Source organism: Equus caballus, chromosome 12 (assembly GCF_041296265.1).
Source record: "Equus caballus isolate H_3958 breed thoroughbred chromosome 12, TB-T2T, whole genome shotgun sequence".
Lineage (NCBI taxonomy): Eukaryota > Metazoa > Chordata > Mammalia > Perissodactyla > Equidae > Equus > Equus caballus.
Genome location: NC_091695.1, coordinates 11,301,385 through 11,326,339, shown reverse-complemented (window position 1 = coordinate 11,326,339; position 24,955 = coordinate 11,301,385). Strand labels below are relative to the sequence as shown.

Below are 24,955 nucleotides of genomic sequence, written 5' to 3'. Positions count from 1 at the left end.
GATTTTCCCGGAGGATAGGGATATCTGAGCTAATTTATAGGGAGGGGATGAAACCAATGAAGGAGAAATAAAACACCTCTGAGAAGAAATAATTACCGGAATAGGATGCCACAGGAGAGTCCGCTGTGATCAAGAACAGGTTAAAACCTAAAGGGATCCAAATTATAAAGGACTTACCTTTTGGGGCCTATCGTTTACATATTTGACAACATTTAAAACGCATACCAACCTTCAGACATTCCTAATTTGGTTAAAAAGAACACTTAAAAATGTTAAAGTAAAAATAAAGAGCCCTTCAAAGGGTTAAACAACTCAAGGTCCTGAAGCAGCAGGGCACCAGATCTGAGATAAGAACAGTGCGCCCTTGTTTCACAGCGGCCAGAGCATCTACCAATGCAAACATCATGGCACAACGACTCCTGTGACTTTTGTACCGCTGGAAGCACTAAAAGGATTACGTAACTAGAGTTAGTTACTGAGCCAAAAAGGGTGAGGTCTCCACTGGGGAACAAGTTCTCTCTCAGGCATGAGAGCTTACTGTTCCCTTAGGGTTAGTCTGTCAAGCAGTTAATTTATCCTTTACAATATAAACGTAATGTAAGGTTTACCCTGTGCTTTGCTCTTTGCAAAATTCCTTCTCTGAGTATTCCAAGCAATATAAAGAGAAATTTGGTACAAACACTAAAAAAGAGATCTACAATTGAATTCTTTCCTTGTTTCTGCCCTTTACTATAGTAGACAGTTACTACATCCTTCAAACTCCTGCTTATCCAAAATCCTTTATATTTGCTGCATTATCATTTTCATAGATACCACCTTAATCCAGGTCTCATTTCTTATCTGAAATAGCCTCACTTGGTTGGTTACTTCACCTTTGAAAGTGATCATGGTATGCCATCACAACATATGCCATTTTGGCATAAAGATTATTTTAAGATAAAGACATCTGAGATTCAACAGATGTAGAAAGAAACCTTCTTGGAGCTTCCCTTATCTGACTAAAAGCAGAAACTTCTGAGAAATGAGAACTGCCATAAATTCCCAATTCAGGTCGGCTTCCATTCCCAGGAGAGAGACCAAGAGCATACCTACAATAAATCCCCTCTCTGGGGGAGTTTGATGGTCACAAAGATGAAAAAGCCATTTGCAGCTACATAAAGAAATATTATCACAAACTTTATCTTCCATTTGTTCTCCTAAGATCCATTTGTCTTTCCTAAAGAAATTTATTTGTTCTTCCCATAAAAGCCTTTTCTCCCCACTCTTTTCTCCTACCGTTAAGCATGTAAGTCCCAAATTTTAACCACCTCTTTTGAGTTCTTAATCTCTGAGCACTCCTGTGGCATATACTTTGCAGGTGTTAATAAACTGCTTTTTCTCTTGCTAACCTGTCTTTCGTCAGTTTAATTTGCAGGCCTCCAGACACTGAACCTAACAGGGCACAGGAAAAGTTTTCCTCCCCAACACCTTCTTAGAAGATTATACTGTAAACCTCAGGAAAACCACTGAAAGACTAGTCTCAGTAAAGCATTATGCCATCATATTGCTCCTATGCTCCAGAACTTCTGGCAAACTCCTCAGTCTGATCTTCAGGATCCTCCATGCAAAGTCAGCAGGGAAAATAGGTAAATGATTTTAAAAGGGTAATCAAAGGCCGGCTGGCACTTTCAGTAAGAACCTTGGTCACTGAAACTAGAAAATAAACGGTGATCCTGGACCAGGGTCTAGTCCTTGGATGTATATGCTCACAAAACTAACTTTATTAGTTCAGTAAAGGTTTTGGTGACAACTTCAGTTACAAGAAACAGTTTGCATACCATAAATCCAATTCATTAATTGAGAAATACAACTGCCAAGTAGATAGAGAAGCAAAGTGAACAACAGCTTGCCCTTCCTAAAAGGAGACCATTTTGGGAAACTAAAACCATATAAGATGGTTAACTGGTATCATCCCACTGTGAGCTTCATAGATCCTTCTCTATCTGAGGGGCAAGCAAGTTGGAATTCTGCTACCAAGAGTCTAGACAGCATTCTCACCTGACAATGTACGTATACGACTTTCTTCCCTTTGGACTTTGCAGACCACTGCTCATGTTAGTTATTGTCACCAACAGGTTATAATTGCCAAAATGACCGTCTACGTTAAGGGTGGAGACCCCCTGACGGGACACAGGTTTTAAGGCAGTAAGTACATGGCTGCTGGAGCGCTAAGCCAAAGTAGGGCTTTTAGGTTACCACTTAGTGCAAGCCAACGTCATCTTCCCTCTCAGCATTCTAGTCGCTCAATTATGTTGCAACCTCTTCTGCAAGCTTTCACATTTCTTGTCCCCTTCCTGCTAAGATGCTGAGTATGTAAATTCATCAGAGCTACTTACTACCTTCCTTATTACATTTTTTGCCCTAGGGACATAACCTAATTACTATGTATAATTTCAGATATTTACAAAAAAATCTGTGTGGTTCCCACTCACGTATATTTGATTAAATTTATCAAGTGTCACCTTTTCTAAAATGACTTAATTAGGTCAAAAATATACTTATACATCATAACACTCCCACAAATATTTCTGTCTCTTCAAGCTTCATCAACACCTATTTTCCCCAGACTCGCCATTTGTAGTTTTTCTTGTCTGAAAAATAACCCCATTTAATTAAGGTCTTTCTTCAAGACTTAAGACTTTTAACAAATAACAAAAACTATTTACTGGACCTTGAACAGCAATTTGAATTTAGCAACATTCTCTGCACATCATTTTCATTAACAGAAATTCACAACAACAGATAACCTTTTGAGGTTCCTAAAGTGTTTAGAACACGTACAGCTTTGTACCCTACTAAAATGTTTTAAACAATTATCTGAAAATATAATGGATAAGTAAAATGTGGTATATGCACACAATGGAATATTAGCCACAAAAATGAGGGAAACTCTGACACGTGGATGAACCTTGAGGACATGACGCTGAGTGAAATAAGCGAGTCACAAAAAGACAAACACTGTGTGATCCACTTATATGAGTACTTACAGTAGTCAAGATCATAGAGACAGAAAGTAGAATGGCGGCTGCCAGGCGCTGGGGGAGGAGAGAATGGGGAGTTATAATTTAATACACACAGTTTCAGTTTTACAAAATGAAAAGAGTTGTGGGGACACACGGTGGTGATGGTTGCACAACAATGTGAAGGTATTTAATACCACTAAACTGTACACTTAAAAATGGGTAAGATAGGAAATTTTATATTATTTGTATTTTAACACAACAACAACGACAAAAAGCCATATTAAAGAAATTCTCCCGTTGTTATGTAATGGATGTAGATAATCACTAACATCCAAATACTAGACGGGAGATGCTACAACAAAGCTCAGTGCAAATGATGTAATCAACTAAGGGAAAAGTACGCTTAACTGGACAGGCAGGTTCTCTAGACCTTTTACTTATGTTCATATTGAAATGCTAATTTTAAATGGAAAAATATATGAGTTCTGCTTAAATAGGCAGATAAAAAACATTTATCCTATCTTCCCAATCCCCAATTAAAAGCACAGAAATATAAAAATTATAAATAAACCCAGAAGAGGAAATAACAAATGAAAGATGCCAATAAAATACTGGGGAAAAAAGACTTAAGCATAAAGGTTTCAATGTTTACGTTTATCTCTGCTCGCTCCTAAAACATCATTAAAAGGACAAAAAAGGGGAGGGAGTTTAAAAATCGCGCACGTGTGCGAGCACACACATAGACAAAAACAGGCATGGAGACAACAGTATCAAAGTTCTGGAAGATGGAAAGGAATTTGAAGGAATACATAGCTGACTGAGCAGAGCAGAGCTGGTCTCCAAGCCAGCAGTGGGGGAATCCTGAGCAAAGCAAGCTCATCTGAACCAAAGAATCTAAGAAAGGCTAAGGAATTGGAGGCACCAGATGTCTCCTAAAGTAGGGTGGCAGATTAGGCCAAAAACAGGAGGATTACTTGAAAGTCCACAAAAGAAGCAGTCAGACCCCACTCTGAGCCCTACACCCCCTCCATGACCCAAGTCAGGCCACAACTGCCCTTCCTCCCTGATGTTGGAAGACTGGACATTAACACTTGGGAAACACTGAATCAAAGACGTGCTGGACTTCGGTTATCAAAGTCTATGTGAGACACTCCCACTCCCACCTCTGCAGCCCCCTTCTTCACTTGGCTTGAAAAACACTGGCAACCATATTGGAGGCTTTCCTCAAGTGACTGGCGATCCTTGGCTGCCTCACTCACACTGGAGCATGAGGCACCAAAAAGGCAGAAACTCAGGGTATACGAGTGAGGCTGGTCAACTGTGGGCCTTACAGAGGGTCGTCAGGAACAAGCTGCCCACCCCCGCCACCTTTGCTCGTTTGAAGGAAACCTCAAAGGGCCGGCCCCGTGGCTGAGTGGTAAAGTTCGCATGCTCCACTTCAGCGGCCCAGGGTTTCACCGGTTCGGATCCTGGGTGCAGACATGGCACCGCTCATCAAGCCACGCTGAGGCGGCATCCCACATGCCACAACTAGAAGCACCCAAAACTAAAATATACAACTGTGTACCAGGGGACTTTGGGGAGAAATAGAAAAAATAAAATCTTTGAAAGAAACCTCAAGTGTCAGTATATAGAGGTTTTTCCCTCTGAGGACACTGAATTTCTCCAGAGAAACCTCCGCTCTCCTGCTAGGAACAAGTTTTCAACTCCTCTGGGTAAATACCAAGGAGCTCAACTGCTGGATCCTACGGTGAGAGAATGTTTAGTTTTGTAAGAAACCATCAAACTGTTTTCCAAAGTGGCTACACCATTTTGCATTCCCACCAGCAATGAATGAGAGTTCCTGTTGCTCCACTTCCTTGCGAGCATTTGGTTGTCTGTGTCTTGCTATTCTGGCCATGCTAATAGGTGTGTAGAGGTATCTTACTATTTTAATTTGCATTACACTGATGACATATGACGCTGTCTTTTCATATGTTTCTTTGCTATCTCTATATCTTTGATGAGGTGTCTGTTAATGTCTTTGGTCCACTTTTTAATGGAGTTGTTTGCTTTCTTATTGTCGAGTTTTTTTTTTTTTAAAGATTTTATTTTTCCTTTTTCTCCCCAAAGCCCCCCGGTACATAGTTGTATATTCTTCGTTGTGGAGCCTTCTAGTTGTGGCATGTGGGACGCTGCCTCAGTGTGGCCTGATGAGCAGTGCCATGTCCGCGCCCAGGATTCGAACCAACGAAACACTGGGCCGCCTGAAGCGGAGCGCGCGAACTTAACCACTCAGCCACGGGGCCAGCCCCACCTTATTGTTGAGTTTTAAGAGTTCTTTATATATTTTTGGATAACAGTCTTTCATCAAACGTCTTCTGCAAATATTTTCTTCCAGTCTACAGCTTGTCTTCTAATTCTCTCGATAACCTTAGGTTTTTGAAAAGCAAATTTATACATGAAACTAATCTTATATTGAACAGTTAACATTTCCTTGCTTTATTTATTTATTTATTTATTTGAGGAAGATTAGCCCTGAGCTAACATCCACTGCCAGTCCTCCTCTTTTTGCTGAGGAAGATTGGCTCTGAGCTAAGCCTGTGCCCATCTTCCTCTATTTTATATGTGGGACCCCTGCCACAGCATGGCTTGATAAGTGGTGCATAGGTCCACACCTGGGATCTAAAACGGCCAACGCCGAGCCGCCAAAGCAGAGTGTGTGAACTGAACTGCTTCACCACCAGGCTGGCCCCCTTGCTTTATTTTAAGGATGAACATTATTAACCAAATTCAGTTGTTCTGAGTAATAGCTCCTGGCATATTAATAATATTGCCTTCATATTTGAGTACTGCCTTTTTCTATTCACACAAACTCTATAAAATAGTAACTTCAAAACTACTAGAGATGATAGGATATTTTGCCTGAATTAAAAATAAAACTTGCTGACAAATGCTCAGCACAAACGTTATTTTCAAGATCAATAAGAATTTTAAATAAGACTTCGTACCCACAAGTGCTTTTAAGCTCATGTTTATCATGCAATATGGAGGTCTGGGGAGCACTGAAAGTAAAACTGATAATTTTACATTTGTTTCTCCAGCTAACAGTGGAAGAGCAAAGACAATCTTTTCTTGCCTTAGACATTTTTTCTATATCCAGGATTTTCACATTTTCCCCAACAGTGGTTTCAAAGGCAGCTGTACGATAAATGGGAGGACGAAGGTTAAGTACTTCTTCACAGTAGATTACCAATTAGCAAATGTATAAGGAATAACAGAATTTTAAAAATCACCATTTTGCAACCAATCTAGGAATAAATTATTCAAGTGAATCGCAGGTGGATAATAAAACCACTGGGTGAAAGTTTGTTGGCAAACGGGGTATTTAGATTACTTATAATTACAAAGAGAAGTCCAGTGGACACAATCTTAACAAAGTTATCAAAGAAACGTACCAACAATTGAAAAATTGATCCCTGTAGATGTGATGTAGTGAGAAGGACATATTACTTAACATAGCTTTCCTGCTAAAACTGTATAACTCAAATATAACCATGAGGAAGCAATCAGATGAGCTTAAATTGAAAGAAAGGACATTTTACAAAATAATGGGCTTGTACTCTACAAAAACATCAACCGTATGAAAGACAAAAAAATGGCTGAAGAACTCTTTTAGAATAAAGGCAATTAAAGAGGTATGACAACTAAATGCAATGCTTGATCCTGGACTTAAAAAAAAAAAAAAAAGTTGCTATAAAGGACAGTATTGAAACAACTGGCAACATTTGAACGCTGACTGTAAACTAGGTAACAGTAGTGCACCAATGTTAAATTTCCTGAATTTGATACAGTTATCCTTCGGTCAATGGTCTTGTTCTTAAGAGATACAAGTAACTTTTCTCACGGGTCCAGAAAAAAAAAAAAGGAAAAAGGTAAGAAATCATGTATTATTATATTACACAGTGTATGATATATATAGAAGAGAAGGAAAGCAATGTGGCAAAGAGTGAATAATGTGTGAATCTAGGTGAAGACTATATAAGAGTTCACTGTAATATTCTTACAATTTTTCTGCAGATCTGATATTTTTAAAAAAAAAGTTTAACAAACAAAATCTATTTTCATCAAATGGTCTCTAACAGGGTGGAGAACTTAATTTTCAGCTAGCATAAAAGTTTTCTAGAATTAGATCTATCTCCTTGTAGACTTCTTTCAAATGCAGTCTCCCAAACATCTGAACGACTGCTCTAGCTGAACTTCCAAGATCCCAGCACAGGACAGCCTTGCCTTAGAGGGAAGCAGGCAGAGGTCGACGCACTGTGCCATGATAAACACGAGTTTAAAATCTCTGAGGGGGACGTTCAACAACAAGGTGGACTGAACTGATGTTGTCAGTACCCCTTCTCACTACAAGCACCTAAAAATGCAGTAAAATATGACAATAAAAAGGTTTTGACACACAGCTGAATTAGAAAGATTGTGAAATCCCAGGTTCCATACAAAAGGTAAGTCAAAGAAATAGATGTAAGGAAGCTGAGGCCTATGGGGAACAAGGTCCGTTTCTTGTAATAAACACATGCGAACAAGACTGGGGGCATGGGATAGGACCTCCACCTTACGGGCAGGTAGAAACCCAGTCCCCTGCAGAAAACCCCAGAGCCAAGTGCTCCTTGATCAGAGGCCAGAAGAATCCTAGAGAAGCAATAAAGAGGTTTGCTATCTATCATACCAAGGTTGGGAGGCAGGAAACTCACTCTCAAAACTTCGAAAGCATAAGTCAGTAAAGTACGTAGATTGAGATCCAAAATTATACCACCTACTCGCATGGTAAGGAAACAAAAAGCCCAGAAATTAACCTAAGAACTGGTCCAGAACCACTGAAACCCCTAGAAACAGGCAGAAGCAAGCCTGAGAGAGTCTCGGGAGAAGCTTTCACAGCCTTAGATATTGTCAACAGCCTGCAGCCAGGCCACGCTCACAACCCTTCCTCCCAACTTTCAGCTAGATGAATTCATAACTTAAAAATTTACAGACTACACATGGACATAAAACACCAGGAACTCAAAAGAACACAATATGAGAGACGACACATCTGAGACGGGAGAGTGGGCAAGCCAAGAGGAAATATGCTGATTTGTGAACTTGTTAAACATGTAAAAGAGAACTTACAGCCGCTACGGAACGCTAAGGCCCAAACGATCAGGAGCCAGTGTGGGCAAGAAAGCAGCAGGGCTGTAAACACCTGAGTATAAGGTAGCAAGGAAAGGAAGGTTTGGAAACTACAAAGTGCGCAGTGCTGGGGACGGAGAGCAACTTGGAAGAAGGGGACACAGACCTGGAGCTTTTCAGCTGGAGAGGGCTGATCGAGGACGCTGAGGATAGCAGTGGGATGAATCGTTTTTTAAATCACTTTATACAGTTTTTCCAAAAAACTGAGATATAATTCACAGACCCTAAAATTCACCATTTTAAACTGTACAATTTGATTATTTTTAGTATATTCACAAGGATGTGTAACCATCACTACATTTTTGTCACTCTAAGAAGAAATCCCACATCCGTTATCAGTCGCTCCCCATTTCCCCTTCCTCCCAGTCGCTGGCAACCATTAATGTGCTTTGTCTCTGTGGACTCGCTTACTCTGTACATTTCACATAAAGGAAATCATATATGTGGCCTTTCTGTGACTTGCTTCTTTCACTTAGCATAATATTCAAGGTTCAATCTAGGTTGTGGAATGTATCAGTAGTTCACTCCTTTTTATGGCTGAATAATATTCCATTGTATGACTGTACTACATTTGGTTTACTGATTCATAAGCTGATGGACATTTGAGTTATCGCCACTTTTTGGCTATTATGAATGAATACTGCTAAGAACATTCACCTGTAAGTTTTTGTGTTAACATGTTCTCAATTTTCCTGGGTTTATATCTACAAGTGGAATTGCTGGGTCATAGGGTAACTCAACATTTAACTTTTTGAAGAAGTGCCAAACTGTTTTCCAAAGCAGCCATACCATTTTACATTTGGTAATGGGTTGAATTTTAAGATTAGGATATAAAATGAGGACAAAAGGGACAGAGATGACAGACATTATGGATAAGTCTTGTTTCTTTTCCATTTTCTCTAAGTATTTCTTTGCTTTTCACAGTCCCTCTCTATTGATCCTTTCTCTTTCAATCCATAGTATATAACCCCAATAAATATGCTATTGCTGTATTCTTTCAAAACATTTTTTAATTTAAAAAAACAGTGGATATATTTTCTTTCTCTCAGAAAACAATAAACGTAGTTGTAATTTATATAACTTCAAGCTAACTTTTAAAAAGTTTTTATTATGAAAAATTTTAAGCATCACTTAGCTTCAACAATGTGGGATAATGCCTGCCCTTAGCCTCTGTCAGAAACTCACATAATTTATCCCTGGAAGAAAACGATGTCATCCTGGCCCACAAAATATCTCCACAATGTTTCATATATAATATCTACTATGTATTAAAATAAACTAGGGATTCATGGAGACAAACCCACATGACCAAAATCCAACAGATACAGCAGACATTTGAAACATATTAATAGAGTTATCAGACACAGATTTTAAAATTACTATGCTTAATATATTCAATTAAATAAAACACAAAATTGAGAGTTTTGACAGAGAACTAGAAACTATAAGATGAACCAAATAGAAATTCTAGAACTAAAAACCAAAAACACACTAAATTAAGAACTCAATGGTTGAGTCTAACAACAGATTAGATTGGCAGAAGATAGAAATAGTGAAAGGTAATATAGGCCAAAAGAAAATATCCAGAAGGAAGTACAGAGAGGCAAAAAGATGGAAAATAGAGAAAAGTGTCTAAGAAACACAGAGTGACCATATGTTTTTGGGATACTTTTGAGAGTGAATGGGCATTATTTAAAGTTTTTTGGAGTTTTTTTGGTGAAGAAGATTGGCCCTGAGCTAACATGTGTGCCAATCTTCCTCTATTTTGTATGTGGGACACCACCACAGCATGGATTGACTATCAGTATGTAGGCCCATGCCTGGGATCCGAACCCATGAACCCCAGGCCGCCAAAGCAGAGTGTGCAAACTTAACCACTATGCCACTGTGCTAGCCCCTCAAGTATTTAATCACACTGTAGCAAGAGGTAGAAAATGAGACATGAGGTTACCTGAGACATTGAGGACACACGGAAAGGCCTAACATATGTGTAATTGGAGTCCCAGAGGGAGAGGAGAAAGAATAGGGGGGAAGCAAAATTAGGAAACGCATAGCTGAGAATTTTCGTATGAAGGGGTAAAGAAAAATAAAATGGATAAGTATGGTCTGGCCAGATTACTAGGGAGTCAAGAAAGTGAGCAAAAGAGACTCTAGTAGTAGCTTAGCAGAGAGTCAATGCAGATTATTCTGTAGGTAAAGATTTAGGGACATTAATCTGAATATAGAGAGGGGGAGATGAAGCAAAGGGACTAGAAACAGACCAGAGAGCAGCTATTTCAGTAATCCAGAAGGGAGTTGGTGATAACACCGAATTAAGGCAACACACTCAAAAAAGGAAACAAAGGGCAAATAATTTCAAAGAAACAACTGAATAATTTGGCAAGAGATTATATAAAAATGACTTCAGATGATATCTCTAGCCCTTAAAACTCAGAAAAGTTAGCATCAATTACTAAAAAAATAATTTCTATGTTCTCCAATTTTTAACATAGAATTGTTTAATGTTTTGGATTCAGGCTTAAAACCCCAATATGGAAAATCAGGAACAGTTAACAAGAAAAAAATAGTTAAGTACAAGTTGAAGTGCAAATAGGATAAAAGAGTAATTTCTCCACTTTCTAGGCATCAGAGTTATTGTTAAATTATAGAGATCCTTTTTTCGATTTAGAAAATTCTTTGTAGACAATGAGAAACAGAACAGAAAAGCTGAAATTTTTCTGTTGACCAGACAATTGAAATAGTCTTCCTACCTAAAAGAGTTACTAAGAAAGTTTGAAAATAAAGAAATAAGCAGAGGTATACTCAGTTTAAAAAAAAAAAAAGAGGAAGAGGAAAGAAAGAAAAAGAAAGCAGATGTGGCAATATTTATAACAGAATTCCAGGCCAAAAGTGATGAAATGGGATTAAAAGAGACACTGAATAATGATAAAATAATCTCTGAAAATATAATAGCCATAAACCTTTATACATAAGCCATATAGCAATGAAGCAAAAATTCCTAGAGATACTAGGAGAGCTTCATAAGATCAAAATTTATCTGAAGATTCAACATACCTCTTTCACAGCTCAATTTGATATAAGCAAAAATATAGAGGATCTGAATAATATAACCAAGCCTAATATATATGTAGAAGTATATGACGCAAGTCACTCAATCTTTCTGTACCTCAGATCCTTTCTTATAAAATGGCAAAAATTATACCTACCTCACAGTGTTGGGGTGAGGATTAAATGAGACAGTTTCTGTAAAGGGTACTTGCCACATAGGAGATCCTCAATAAAGCTCTTATTTATCTACCTCTATCTTTCACATTCTCCTTAGGGTCAAGGGACACTATAAATTGATCACGGTCTTGACGGTAAGAAAAAATGTCCAAGATGTTACTGCCCACAATCCAGTAAACTAGAAACATACAATAAAAAGTTAACCATGTATATATTAAGAAGCTTTTTGTAATAAACATTGAAATAAAAACCAAAGTTACAAACTCTCCAGAAATTAACAAAATGAAGACTATTTTACATCAAAACAAATAAGACACAGCAAAAGGAGAATTCAGAGGAAAACGTACAGCCTTAAATGCTTTAATAATTAAAAAAGACAAGTTCTCTACTTAAGAAACAAGAAAGTAAAATAAATCAAAAGAAAATAGGAGGTTAGAATAAAGACAAAAGCCCTGCTTAATTAACTAGGAACAATTTAAAAACCAGTCCAAAGAATAAATAAGGCCAACATCCGATTTCTTGAAAATTCCAACAGAAATACCTTAAGGGTTTAGTAAAAACACCCTTAAGCTTATATTTTAAATAGGACATCTACATCTCAACAAGAATTTCTCAACATTATCTTTCTCCTACTGACCTAGTAGCTGTGGGCAATATGGAAAGAAGTGGAGGAAAAAAAATAAACTTTAAGACTGCAAATAATACAAAATGACTTTTAACTCTGTATTTCTTTCACATCTGTATGAATCAAAAGTCAAAAATGAAAGCAGCATTTTCCAAAATAACAACACTAAGTTATTACTTCTATAAACTCTTTATTTACTTTTATTTTTACTAGGAAGATACTATTGACCAACAGTCAACTGTGCGTGTTAATTGAGTTATTCTTCTAAGTGGGATTCACAATCTTATCCCTTCTTTTGTAACCAAGGCCATATGCGGGATACCACTGGGATAAGACAAATTTCCTGTGCCACCGAGACTGGAATTTAGAGAATTTTCCTAATAAACTGGCCCACGTTTACTCTACAGTTAAAATCAACTATTTAAAATGAGCTTAAAATCTCTTTAAGGATTTAAAATCTTTTTAAGATCTAAAACCCAAACTTTAAGAAAAGTTCCTTGATTCCCCTGGACAGAAAGGACTAGATAGCCTCCTTTGCATTCTTTCTGGCTACACTGCCTTTATCCTATCAGGGACTTCTTGCAGTTTTTATTGGTCTCAGCACTTTGACTAGAGGAAGCAAGGAACAACACAATCCCGTGCACCATTTCCTCTATTAAATCCATGCATGTAAAAATGGTGCCTTATGGATATTCATCTTACTGAGCTCAATACTCCAAGCTGGAAGTGATTTCCAAATCATCCACACACAAAGTTTAGGCAAGCTTTGTTCAAGAATAAACTTTTAGTAAAGTGTACATATTATAAGACTCTCAGGTCACATGAGCCAAAAAAGTCTTAAGCAATATGGTAGCTCAAACATTATCTGAATAGCCTGCATTTCGTAATCAGTGAATCTATATACGTACTTTTCTTCCATTAAAAAATAAAAATAAAAAAACAAGTTGAATAATAATGGGTCATAACAGTGAGAAATGTTTTAGTTGCACTCTTCATTCTTCATAATCTAAGCAGCACTTCAACCACAGTGTTATGAATGTAATTATTCATCTTTCCTATAATAAAGTAAAAAGTGTTTAAAAAATATGGTAGGACTCAACTGTCTCCAGCTGATTCTTAATCCTCAAATAAAACAATTTAATTTGGAGTGTTTAGTAGCTGAAAATCTGTAGTTCTGCTTCAATTTTACTATCTACTCTTGAGGGAAAAAAATATAAATATACAATAAGAACCGTTTAGGTGTAAGTACAGTAATGGAAAATCCAGTGGTCTGCAGTTTTTACGAAATGTAAATCTCGAAAGTTGCCATAGCCTTCTTAACTTTATACCCAAAGGGGTACAATTTTCAAATAATGCAGGAATTAACTACAGGCATCTTACTATACAGATCAGTATATATGACACTTGCTTCAGCACTTACTCATCATACGCTGTGTAATAAAAATACTAACTCAAGATTCCATTCCACAAGCATTTATGATTTCTGCTGAGCTGAAAAATGGAGCCAAAAACAAAAAAACTTATCTAGTTGGAGCCACATATCCACACGTGAAAAGGCCTAACACTCATAAAACAATACACAAAAACCTGGAAGTTAATTTTTTGAGTCTGACCTCTTTCTCTGTCTTTCTCTCTGGCTGTGGGATGGCCAGAAGAGAAAAACATGCTAAAAGTGAAAATGCTAGGCCGAACTGACCAGGCAAACTGGGAACTAACTGACTGGGAAAGCGAAAACTGAGCTGACTTAGCGATGAACCCAAGAAGGAGCTTAGCCACTTACCGAGAGATTTATTGAATGAGAATGGATCGCAGGTTCCCACGGGTCGTTCCACTGCCAGTAAGAAGAGAGTCGTGAACCTTGTGTCCCTTTTGTCACTAGTCAACAGTCACCCTCACCTACGCGGAGTACATATTTGGCACTCAACAAATCTTGATTGAATGAAAACCTACCTCACTCGTATTGTTACCCAACCCCGGAGTTATGGCCCCCCAAATTACCTCCCAAAAGCCTTACGGCTTAACCCAAAGAGCTAAGAAAATAGACACGAAAGCTCTGGGGACCTTTGTAAAGACTAGGAACAATCAAGGGCCAATGGGGCCTACAACCAACCCGACCTCCCCCAAGAAAGCTCAGGGGGCCCGACTGTGGCTGACCCACTTCGGCTTCACAAGGAGGTCCCGACAGGCCGCAGATCCATAGCCTCCCACCCGGGGGCGCTGAGAGATCTGGGGGTATCCCCCCAAAAAGTGAGTACCTGCGAAGCTGCGACACAGAGAGTGTCTCGGAGCTCTCATTACGGAGGCCGGGGCCTGGGGCCGGCCAACTGCGCCTCCTGGCCGAGGGCTCCGCGCTCCGGAGCTGCAGTGACAGCACGGGTCACAGAGAGATAACCTCACGCCTCGGCAGGCTCGTGGCTCGCAGGCCCCGGGTGTTTCGCTTCCAGGACTGCGCGAGTTGTCGCACTCACGTCGACCGGCGCTCTTCCAGGCTCCCGTCACAGCTCAAGCGGTCACTCCTGCCTTAAGCCCAGCAGCCACTCGCTTCCCGGCGCCGCCATCGTTAGTGTTTGTTTTCATCCGCTCGGTGAAGGCGGAGGGCGAGGGACAGGGCCATGGGGGAAATACAGCTGCCTAACCTCAGCCGCACTTTCGCTACAACATGGACGCCGTATTTACTCTCCTTTATCTTCGAAATTCCCATCAAAGTTGACTTCCTTTCCATATGACTCTTTTTCACTGATTTTTTCAAGGGCCTAGGAAGAAAATAAAGGCTTACACAGGGGTCTTTTTGAAAGAGCGATCACATTTGGGCCGCATGTGGAATGTGCGCCGGCGAACCGCAGGTCGCGGCTGCAGCGGCCGTGAGGACGCGGCGTGGGACGGGCGCTGACGCGGAGGGGGCGGTGCCTGCGCTGACGCCGTGGCCGCTGGGGAGCCGCGCCGGTTCCGGAGGAGGGCCCACCCGGCTGGGAGGGCGGGGAGGGCGGCTGGTAACCTGGCAGCCGCCGAGAGGTGGGTGACGGGCCTTGCCTGACTTTGAGTGGCCGTTGCAGTCAGACTTCCGTATGCGTTTCTCAGGTGCCTTTTAAAAGCGGCGGAGTGGCTTCCCAACCCTTGCTCTCCCAGCCTCTTCTTTCGCGCCTTCCTTCGAACCTGTCTAGTCTTTCTTACTTCCTAGCCCTCAGCCTCACGATTTGGATTTCTTGGGAGTAGAGGAAAGCTTGTTGTTAGAACACACAATCTGCGTCCACCAGGCTGGGTTGCGGGCATTTTTTTGCCCCCTTCTCCCTTGCTAGACTGGTTTGAGCACCCCGCACATCCATCCGGTACTTGTGGAGCCAGAGGGCTGTGGATAATGAAACCCGCCGTGACTAATCCCTGCCCCGGCTAGTTATGACTTATGTCAGCTGCTTCGTGGCCTGTATAGTTAGGAGCAGACCTCTTTTCCCTTGTGGATAATTGTGCCGTGACCTCCATTAATCTTTTGCTCTTCCCAGTTCAAATGCCAGGCGTTAAATGAGCCACTGAAATTCAGCTCCCATTATCCTTTAAACCAAAGCAAGGCTGTCATGCAGCCATGAGTTGGTGGAGAAAGACCCAAAGTTACAGGTATTGCAGCTCTTGCTTGCACAAAATGAAAATTTGAGAAAAGGAGTTGGGGTAGCCTTTGAATCCCTTTAAAGTCTTTGGTAGGTTTCTAATTTTTTTTCTTTTAACCTTTACAGAGAGAAGATTATAAATGCCAGAGCCATTTAACTGATGGTTAGCTGTTGAATTCTGACACTTCCTTAAATATCTTCTTGCACGAACATCTTCGCTGGGAAGGGTTCAGGAAAAGTAGCAGAGGAAAGGAGAGACAGCATTTGCGTGTACCATGGCTATACCGATAACAGTGCTTGACTGTGATCTCTTGCTGTATGGCCGAGGTCACCGGACATTAGACCGCTTTAAGCTGGATGATGTGACAGATGAATACTTGATGTCCATGTATGGGTTTCCTCGACAGTTCATTTATTACTTGGTGGAGCTCCTGGGGACAAGTCTTTCCAGACCTACTCAGAGATCCAGGGCTATTAGCCCAGAGACACAGATCCTTGCAGCCCTGGGCTTCTATACCTCAGGTTCCTTCCAGACTCGAATGGGAGATGCTATTGGTATCAGCCAGGCATCGATGAGTCGATGTGTTGCCAATGTCACCGAAGCACTTGTGGAAAGAGCCTCACAGTTCATTCACTTTCCAGCTGATGAGTCCTCCATGCAGGCTCTGAAGGATGAGTTCTATGAGTTAGCAGGGATGCCAGGGGTAATAGGGGTGGTTGACTGTATCCATGTGGCAATCAAGGCGCCAAATGCTGAAGACCTCTCCTATGTGAACCGCAAAGGTCTGCATTCTTTAAATTGCCTGATGGTGTGTGACATCAGAGGGGCTCTAATGACTGTGGAGACAAACTGGCCGGGCAGCCTCCAGGACTATGCTGTGCTGCAGCAGTCTTCTCTCAGCAGTCAGTTTGAAGCTGGAATGCACAAAGATAGCTGGCTGCTTGGTAAGTTGGCAGAGGTAAATGCTTCATTTTATAGCCATAGGAAAATTATGTAGCACAGTAGAATGCAACATGGGAGTCTATAGACCTGAGTCTCAGTTCTGTCCTTTTTTTAATGAGCCCTGAGCTGAGAACTCTCTGAGCCTTAATTTTTTTTTAAAGGTTTTTTTTTTATTTTTTTTTTTTATTTTTTCCTTTTTCTCCCCAAAGTCCCCCGGCCACATAGTTGTATATCCTTAGTTGTGGGTCCTTCTAGTTGTGGCATGTGGGACGCTGCCTCAGTGTGGTTTGATGAGCAGTGCCATGTCCGCGCCCAGGATTCGAACTGACGAAACACTGGGCCGCCTGCAGCGGAGCGCGGGAACGTAACCACTCGGCCACGGGGCCAGCCCCCTTAATTTTTTTTTTTTTTTTGAGGAAGATTAGCCCTGAGCTAACATCTACCACCAATCCTCCTCTTTTTTGCTGAGGAAGACTGGCCCTGAGCTAACATCCATGCCCATCTTTCTCTACTTCATATGTGGGATGCCTACCACAGCATGGCCTGCCAAGCAGTGCATAGGTCCGCACCCAGCATCTGAACCAGCGAACCCCAGGCCGCCGAAGTGGAACGTGCCAACTTAACCACTGCACCACTGGGCTGGCCCTGAGCCTTAATTTTTTTTAATCAACATTTAAAGACATTTATTAGAACTTAAAAACATATTATTTGACCCAGGCCTTCCACTTCTAAGAATTTATCTTGGAGGTACATGTTCATAAATATGAACATTGGTGATGGAAAACAAAATTGCATACAAGAATTTGTATTGCAGTGGTGTTTTATAGTTGCAAACAACAACCCTACAGAAACATTCCCTTTAAATACAGTTGAAATACTTACTGGTAGAGATCTGGTTAAATATAGGACATCCATACAACTGAGCTTTAATTTTTATCATCTGTAAAATGGTGAAAATAATACCAACAGCAGTAATACCTATTGTTAAGATTAAGTAATATATATCAAAGTTCACTATAAAGTATTGTACAAGTATGAGATAGGATTTTTGCCATTGGTGATTGTCACTATGATGTCTCTATGAAAATGATAGGAGACAGTGCACTTACACAGTTCTTGTAGGAACTCAGTTACGGATCTGCCCAAGTGCCATCGCAAAGCCTGGCTTAGTGATATGAGTAGGACAAGAATCCATTCAATATGGGATAGTGCAAAGTGGGCTGACTGTACAGCTGTGAGGAATACAGTTACTTAACAGTCATAAAACCCTTGAGCCTGACAGCGTAGGGGGTTTTTTGTTTGTTTTTCTTAAAGTACTGCTCTTAAGTGAGCAATAGGATAAGGGTTATCTTGTATACAACAACATATTATTATTATTTTTTGGGGGTGGGGGAAGATTAGCCCTGAGCTAACGTCTGCTGCCAATCCTCCTCTTTTTTGCTGAGGAAGACTGGCCCTGAGCTAACATCTGTGCCCACCTTCCTCTACTTTATATGTGGGATGCCTACCACAGCATGGCGTGCCAAGCGGTGCCGTGTCCGCACCCGGAATCTGAACTGGTGAACCCCAGACCGCCAAAGCGGAATGTGTGAACTTAACCGCTGTACCACTGGGCCGGCCCCACAGCATATTACTATTATTTTTTTAAAGATTGGCCCTGAGCTAACATCTGTTGCCAATCTTCCTCTTTTTTTTTTTCTTCTCCCCAAAACCTCCCAGTACCTAGTTGTACATTCTAGTTATAGGTCCTGCCAGTTCTGCTACACGGGACGCTGCCTCAGCATGGCTTGATGAGCGGTGCGAGGTCCACACCCAGGAGCTGAAGCAGTGAAACCCTGGGCTGCCAAAGCGGAGCGCATGAACTTGACCACTCAGCCACCAGGCCGGCCCCTACAACATATTATTGAGAGATGAAAAGATGCATTAAAGATTGGAAGACCTCTCTTTCAAAACCACTAATCATATCTGCACTGCACATGCACATAACACAACACAGCGTTTAACATGTAATAGACACTCGGGAGTTATTTCTCTTTAATTTCTCCCTCTTCTCCCCAAAGCTCCCCAGTATACAGTTGTACATTTTAGTTATGGGTCCTTCTAGCTGTGCTATGTGGGACGCCGCCTCAGCATGGTTTGATGAGCGGTTCTAGGTCCGCACTGGGATCTGAACCCCTGAACCCCGGACCGCTGAAGCAGAGCACGCTGAACTTAACCACTATGCCACAGGGCTAGCCCTCAAATATTGCTTTTGTTAGCACTTTAAGGTCATTTAGGAATTAATTGATTTTCTTTTCCTTCCTTGGGACCCCAGATTCAGTTGGAATGATAGCTTTAAAGTAGTTTTTTTAGTTGTTTACAGGACATAGTTGAAAAGTGAAAGCTGTGACCAATTTTTATATACATCTCTGATTCCTCTCTTTACAAGAAGAGTGGAAGTAGGAGAAATGGATATTGTAACAACATTTAACAAATGTTTATTAGGGCCAGTTTTGGTACCAGGGCACATGCTAGGCACTAAGGATGTTGGGAAAGCATACACATGTGAAATAGATTACCTTAGTGCTATCAGTTCTCGGATCCTGGGCGCAGACCTAGCACTGCTCATCAGGCCATGCTGAGGTGGTGTCCCATATGCCACAACTAGAAGGACCCACAATAAAACATGCAGCTATGTACTGGGGGGCTTTGGGGAGAAGAAGGAAAAAGAAGAAAGAAAAAAAAAAACTTCTGGAATGAGAATCTTCAAGGAAAGAATCTAGATATGCATTTTTAACAGGTGCCCTAAATGATTTGGACAAATAGTTAAGTTTGGAAAACACTGGTCTCTGGAGGATGTGTGGACAGTGGGGTAATGCAGGAGAAGATTAGCAGGATTGTGAGGAATGACAAGATGTTAAAAAAAAAGAGAGAGCCAGCCGTGATGGCCTAGTGGTTAATCTTCAGTATGCTCCGCTTCAGTGGCCCAGGTTCCGTTCCTGGGCCCTGAACCACACCACTCGTGTGTCAGTAGCCATGCTGTGGCAGCAGCTCACATAGAAGAACTAGAAGAACTTACAACTATGTAGTGGGGCTTTGGTGGGGAAGGGAAGAAAAAAGGGGGAAGATTGGCAACAGATGTTAGCATAGGGTGAATCTTCCCCTCCAAAAAGTGAAAAAGAGATAAGGGGCCAGCCCTGTGGCTGAGTGATTGAGTTCATGTGCTTCCCTTTGACAGCCTGGGGTTCACCAGTTCAGATCCTGGGTGTGGACCTAGCACCACTCATCAAGCCATGCTGTGGCAGCATCCCACATAGAAGAACTAGAGTGACCTACAACTAGGATATGCAACTATGTGCTGGGGCTTCAGGGAGAAAGAAAAGAAAAAAAAGGAAGATTGGCAACAGATGTTAGCTCCGGGCCAATCTTCCTCACCAAAAAAAAAAGAGAGAGAGAGATAAGATGGCTGATGTCTTCACACTGTCAGATTTGTGGAATATTTCTAGATTTGCCAAATCTAGAATTAGCTGTGATTCCCCTTTGGGTTTTTTTAGCATATTTTCGCCATGGGTGTCATCCCTTCGTGTCCTCATTCTCATCTGTCCCTTCAGAGTGTATTACCTAATTCTTCTTCTCTAAATGTACCTCTTCCTGCAAACAATTCAGCCTGAGTCCTTACTTCTTCAGCTCCTGGCCTAGTCCTGTTAAGCAGCTTTGGGTAAGATCTGCCAGAATGTCTTATGGATGACTGATCATGTAAGCAATTGTAATCTGTTTAGCAATTCTGATCCTAATCCCCTCCCATGTGTCTGTCTGCCAGTGGTGCTTGGATTATGACCAGTTAATGACGATGGAGCATTTTATAAAAGGTCTACTTTAATTAGCTTGTCCTGTAGGTTTCCCCGTTTAAGGCCCATACTGTTTCTTAGAGAAATGTTTAACAGATATCATTTAGTAACTCCATGCCATGGCATTCATCTTAAATGTTTGTATTATTCTCTTTTACAGCATTACACCATTGTTTTGGCAACTCTGAGTCTGCCATTAGCATTTAGTGACTAGCTCCTTCTTCCTTTGCCTGACATATCAAAGGATGGCTGACATCTCTTTGATCTTCTCATTTGTAAAATGAGTTCAATAATATCTAACCCAGCAGAGTTGGGATGGGATAATAAGAGAGAATTTGTGTGTGTGCATGTGAGGAAGATTTGCCCTGAGCTAACATCTGTGCCAGTCTTCCTCTACTTTGTATGTGGGATGCCTCCACAGCATGGCTGATGAGTGGAGTAGGTCCTCGCCCGGGATCTGAACCTGTGAACCCAGGCCACTGAAGTGGAGCACATGGAACTTTAACCACTCAGCCACAGGGCCAGCCCCAAGAGTTAATATTTTTAAAGTGCCCAGCATGGTGCCTCCTACATGGTAGATATTCAGTGAGTCATAGATATTATTTTCATTATTATTTATAACATCAAGTTTCTTAAATTTAATATTTAGTAGGGATGAGTTCAATTAAAATAGGTTGTACTTGGGGGTGGTGGGGCAGGGAAGTCAGCTGAATATAAAATTTGCAAACTTTGTGAGGCTTGTTAGATACTTAAAGTTAATCCAGAGCCAGCCCTGATGGCCTAGTGGTTAAAGTTCGGTGCTCTCACTGCTTCAGTGGCCCAGGTTCGTTTCGTGGTCGCAGAACCACACCACCTGTTTCTCAGTTGCCATGCTGTGGGGGTGGCTCACATAGAACTCAAAGGACTTGCAACTAGGATATACAACCACGCACTGGGGCTTTGGGGAGGGAAAAAAAAAAAAGGGAGGAAGATTGGCAACAGATGTTAGCTCAGGGCAAATCTCTCCCTACAAAAAAAAAAACAAAAGTGGGGCCAGCCCAGTGGCTCAGTGGTTAAATGTGCACATTCCGCTTTGGCGGCCTGGGGTTTGCCGGTTTGGATCCCAGGTGCGGACATGGAACTGCTTAGCAAGCCATGCTGTGGTAGGTGTCCCACACATAAAGTAGAGGAAGATGGGCATGGATGTGAGCTCAGGGCCGGTCTTCCTCCTCTTTTTGCTGAGGTCCATGCTAGCTCAGGGCCAGTCTTCCTCAGCAAAAAGAGGAGGATTGGCAGAAGATGTTAGCTCAGGGCTGATGTTCCTCAAAAAAAAAAAAGTTAATCCAGTACATCTAAAACTGATACAATGTTATATGTCAACTACATCTCAGTAAAATAACTTTGTAATTAAAGTTAATCCAGCTCTTAGAAATGTAACCCTCTAAAACAAAGGAGTCCTATATGTTTTGGAACGATGTCTAGCACTCTTTGAACAGACCATAGCTATTTACCAAAATTGATGGTAGGTCAGGAACACAGCGAGTGTGCAACTTGGTACTCCTAGGGCCTGTCTGTATTTCTAGGCAGTTGTGCCTCTGTGTGAGACAGTTCATCTGCCAGATGTAGTGTCAGGACAATTAAACCTTATAGAAACATTATACTGTTGTAATAGGACATTGCGCCCCAGTTTTTGTTTTGTTTTTAGCACTCCCCAGGATCATTTGATAAGGAAGTCGCCTGAGGGAAATGCCTCGTGTATATTATTTTAATTGACTTCTGATTTTATTTCCTTATCACTGACGATTACTGTTTGCATCCTTATATTTATGCTGTCCTTGTTAATGTGGAATTCTAACAGTTCCTTTATTACAAAGGCGTTGTTCTAGTGTATATAACATCTAGTGGGGCAGAACACCTGAGTTCTGATCTCTGCCACAGATGCTGAGACTTTTATTTTTCTTATTACTGGGAGAATAAATGATTATTGTCCGTGAAATACTCTGAAATCCCTAGGTAGTGCTTTCAGACCTGACATTTTAATGGTAAAGTTAGACATTTTCCTCCAAAGTGTTTGAGATCTCCTAGCAGAATCCTCTTTTATCTCTCTTGCACTCTTGCTCTTTAGAGATTTTGAAGGTTGGCTTGCTGTGTGATAGTTTTTACTAATCTTTTGTGAGAGAACAATATCTGAATTCAGAAAATCCAGAAATTTTATTTCCTCCAGCGCCTTTACCTCCTTCCTAGGAACATTCTTTCAGACTTGACTTTCTTTAGCTATGAGCCGTTTTTGTCTGTTGATTTTAACCAAGGATATTCCCAGCCAAGACTCATGTCTTCCTGCTCATGACACTGGCATGCCTTCTCTACCACAGCATTTCCCTCTTGGTTTTTCTGGTACGCTTTGGCTCTGGAAGCTGTTGTGTTTTCTTGTCTGTTCCCAGTACATGTTCCTGGATTTTCCTTTCATTTGTATCCCAGTTATAATGATTTATGATTTCTTTGGGCCTTCCCCACAGGTGACAGTTCCTTCTTTCTCCGCACCTGGCTCATGACCCCACTGCACATTCCTGAAACTCCAGCCGAATATCGCTATAATATGGCCCATTCTGCAACTCACAGCGTGATTGAGAAGACCTTCCGAACCCTCTGCTCCCGATTCCGCTGCCTGGATGGATCCAAGGGGGCTCTGCAGTACTCACCGGAGAAGTCCAGCCACATCATCTTGGCCTGTTGTGTCCTCCATAACATCTCCTTGGAGCATGGGATGGATGTTTGGTCCTCTCCAGTGACAGGACCCATGGAACAGCCCCCTGAGGAAGAATATGAGCACATGGAGTCCCTGGACCTAGAGGCTGACCGCATCCGTCAGGAGCTGATGCTCACTCATTTTAGCTAATGTGAAGGAGCGGGAGGGAAACTTTCAGAAGTTTCAGAAGGAGTCGTGACAAACTTTCCCCCTCACCACCCCCCACACAGTTCCACCATCTAGCATGACTTGTCACAAACTGACATTTAATCTGGGTATTTTAGAAGGGTTGAGACCATGCCAGAATATCTTGATTCATTTGCAGAATATCTTGATTCATTTGCAAATTTATTAACTAAACCAAAACCAAGACAAGAATTCCTTACTATCTGTTGGACTGCAGGTTGAGCACCACTCATTTGAAAGCTCACTGGTTGCAGACATTTATGGTTGTCCTACGAAATCAAAGCAAAGGGGGAAATGGCATCTAGTCAGAAGACTTCTTTTGGTTTCAATTATCTAGAGATTTCAAATGAAAATTATATTGTTTGTCCTGAATTATTTGGATAGTATTTTAGCTTTTCTACTGTGCTGCCTATATAGGCATAATCTGAGGCAAGTGTAAAAAAATTAAAGTTGGGGAATGGTCTTCTGACAAGTAAATGGCTACTAATATGAGTTTGAAGCTTTGTGTTTTAAGACGCTATTCGGGGCAGTCTGAAACCTCCATCTTCAGTCTTTCTGCAATAATTGGACTATGACTTGGGCCTGGTTCTAGGGAGAACATCTGGACTCCAGTCTCCTATTTCCAACCCTGAGTAGGAGTTAGAGGCTAAATGGGTTTAAGAACCGAATCAGGGGCCAGCCCCGTGGCCAAGTGGTTAAGTTCACACACGCCGCTTCAGCGGCCCAGGGTTTCACCTGTTCAGATCCTGGGTGCAAACATGGCTCATCAGACCATGCTGAGGCGGCGTCCCACATGCCACAACTAGAAGGACCCACAACTAAAATATACAACTCTGTACTTGGGGGATTGAGGTGAAAAGCAGGAAAAGAAAAGACTTGCAACAGTTGTTAGCTCAGGTGCCAATCTTTTAAAAGAAAAACCAAAAACCCAATCGGCTTAAAGAAGACAAGTCAAATATAAACAAAATAGCAAGCTTACACTTTACAGGAGATCTAAAGACCCTGATAGATTGGTGGACAGAGGCGATTCACCCAGGTTTTGACAGCTGACATCTAAAGAGATCGCATTTCTTATGATCATGATGTTAGAATGTCCGTTTGACCTTTCTGCTTTGAAATTCCTTGCACAGAAGGAAGATTTAGGAAATAAAGAAGGCATGTGAAAGTATTAAAAAGGAGAGGTAAAAGGAATATAATTTCTTGGTTTAAATGAATTCTGGAGTTAGACCTACTTGAATATCTTGTGTGCCAAGTGATGGACAGAATTTCCCAGGGAATAAACAACCCCCCACCAAGTCTTGTTCTAAAATTATACTGATACAAAAATAACCTGATTGGAATAATGAAAGTGTTAATCAGGTTCACACATTGGTGCCTTGCTGGGACAAAAAAGAGACTTTCCTGAGGATTGTCTTGTCCGCAGTCTCTCAGCCACTCACCATGTGATACCTCTGAATTGTCCTGCTGGCTCATTTCCTACCTGCCTCTGGCAATGTTAATCTGGTGATTTTCAAAGTAAAGAAATGAACAGCTGATGACAGAAGAAATTTGGAAATAAATTAGGGATGACTCATCCTCAAGATTAAAAACAATTATGGATTATTATCTGCTG

The 24,955-nt window shown here is 41.2% G+C and overlaps 2 protein-coding genes across 13 annotated transcripts in view; one reads left to right on the top strand and one right to left on the bottom strand.

Moving 5' to 3' along the window:
* The window catches only part of ATG13 (autophagy related 13), a 42,174-nt gene extending 27,024 nt beyond the window's left edge, over positions 1-15,150 (bottom strand). For 2 of the 12 annotated variants that reach the window (XM_070228448.1, XM_070228451.1), the window contains exons 1-3: positions 14,319-14,944; positions 13,844-13,894; positions 3,027-3,074 (exon numbers count right to left, since the gene is read on the bottom strand). The gene's annotated coding sequence lies outside the window, so the exon portion shown is untranslated. Of the gene's footprint in view, positions 1-3,026; positions 3,075-13,843; positions 13,960-14,318 lie in introns of all 12 variants that reach the window. The other 10 variants (XM_070228450.1, XM_005598029.4, XM_005598030.4 and 7 more) reach the window with 10 other exon arrangements.
* On the top strand, positions 14,966-24,935 carry HARBI1 (harbinger transposase derived 1). The gene is made up of 3 exons (XM_005598076.4): positions 14,966-15,075; positions 15,789-16,607; positions 22,928-24,935. Exons 2-3 carry the CDS (start codon positions 15,938-15,940, stop codon positions 23,305-23,307), a joined length of 1,050 nt encoding a protein of 349 aa, XP_005598133.1. The 5' UTR covers positions 14,966-15,075; positions 15,789-15,937; the 3' UTR covers positions 23,308-24,935.
* The last annotated feature ends 20 nt before the right edge of the window (positions 24,936-24,955 follow it).

What these genes read in the sequence shown, in the direction of transcription:
- HARBI1 (XM_005598076.4), top strand. Translation starts at nt 15,938, where the DNA reads ATGGCTATACCGATAACAGTGCTTGACTGTGATCTCTTGCTGTATGGC. An exon ending in CAAAGATAGCTGGCTGCTTG is followed by an intron (nt 16,608 to 22,927) that starts GTAAGTTGGCAG and finishes CCTTCCCCACAG; the next exon opens with GTGACAGTTCCTTCTTTCTC.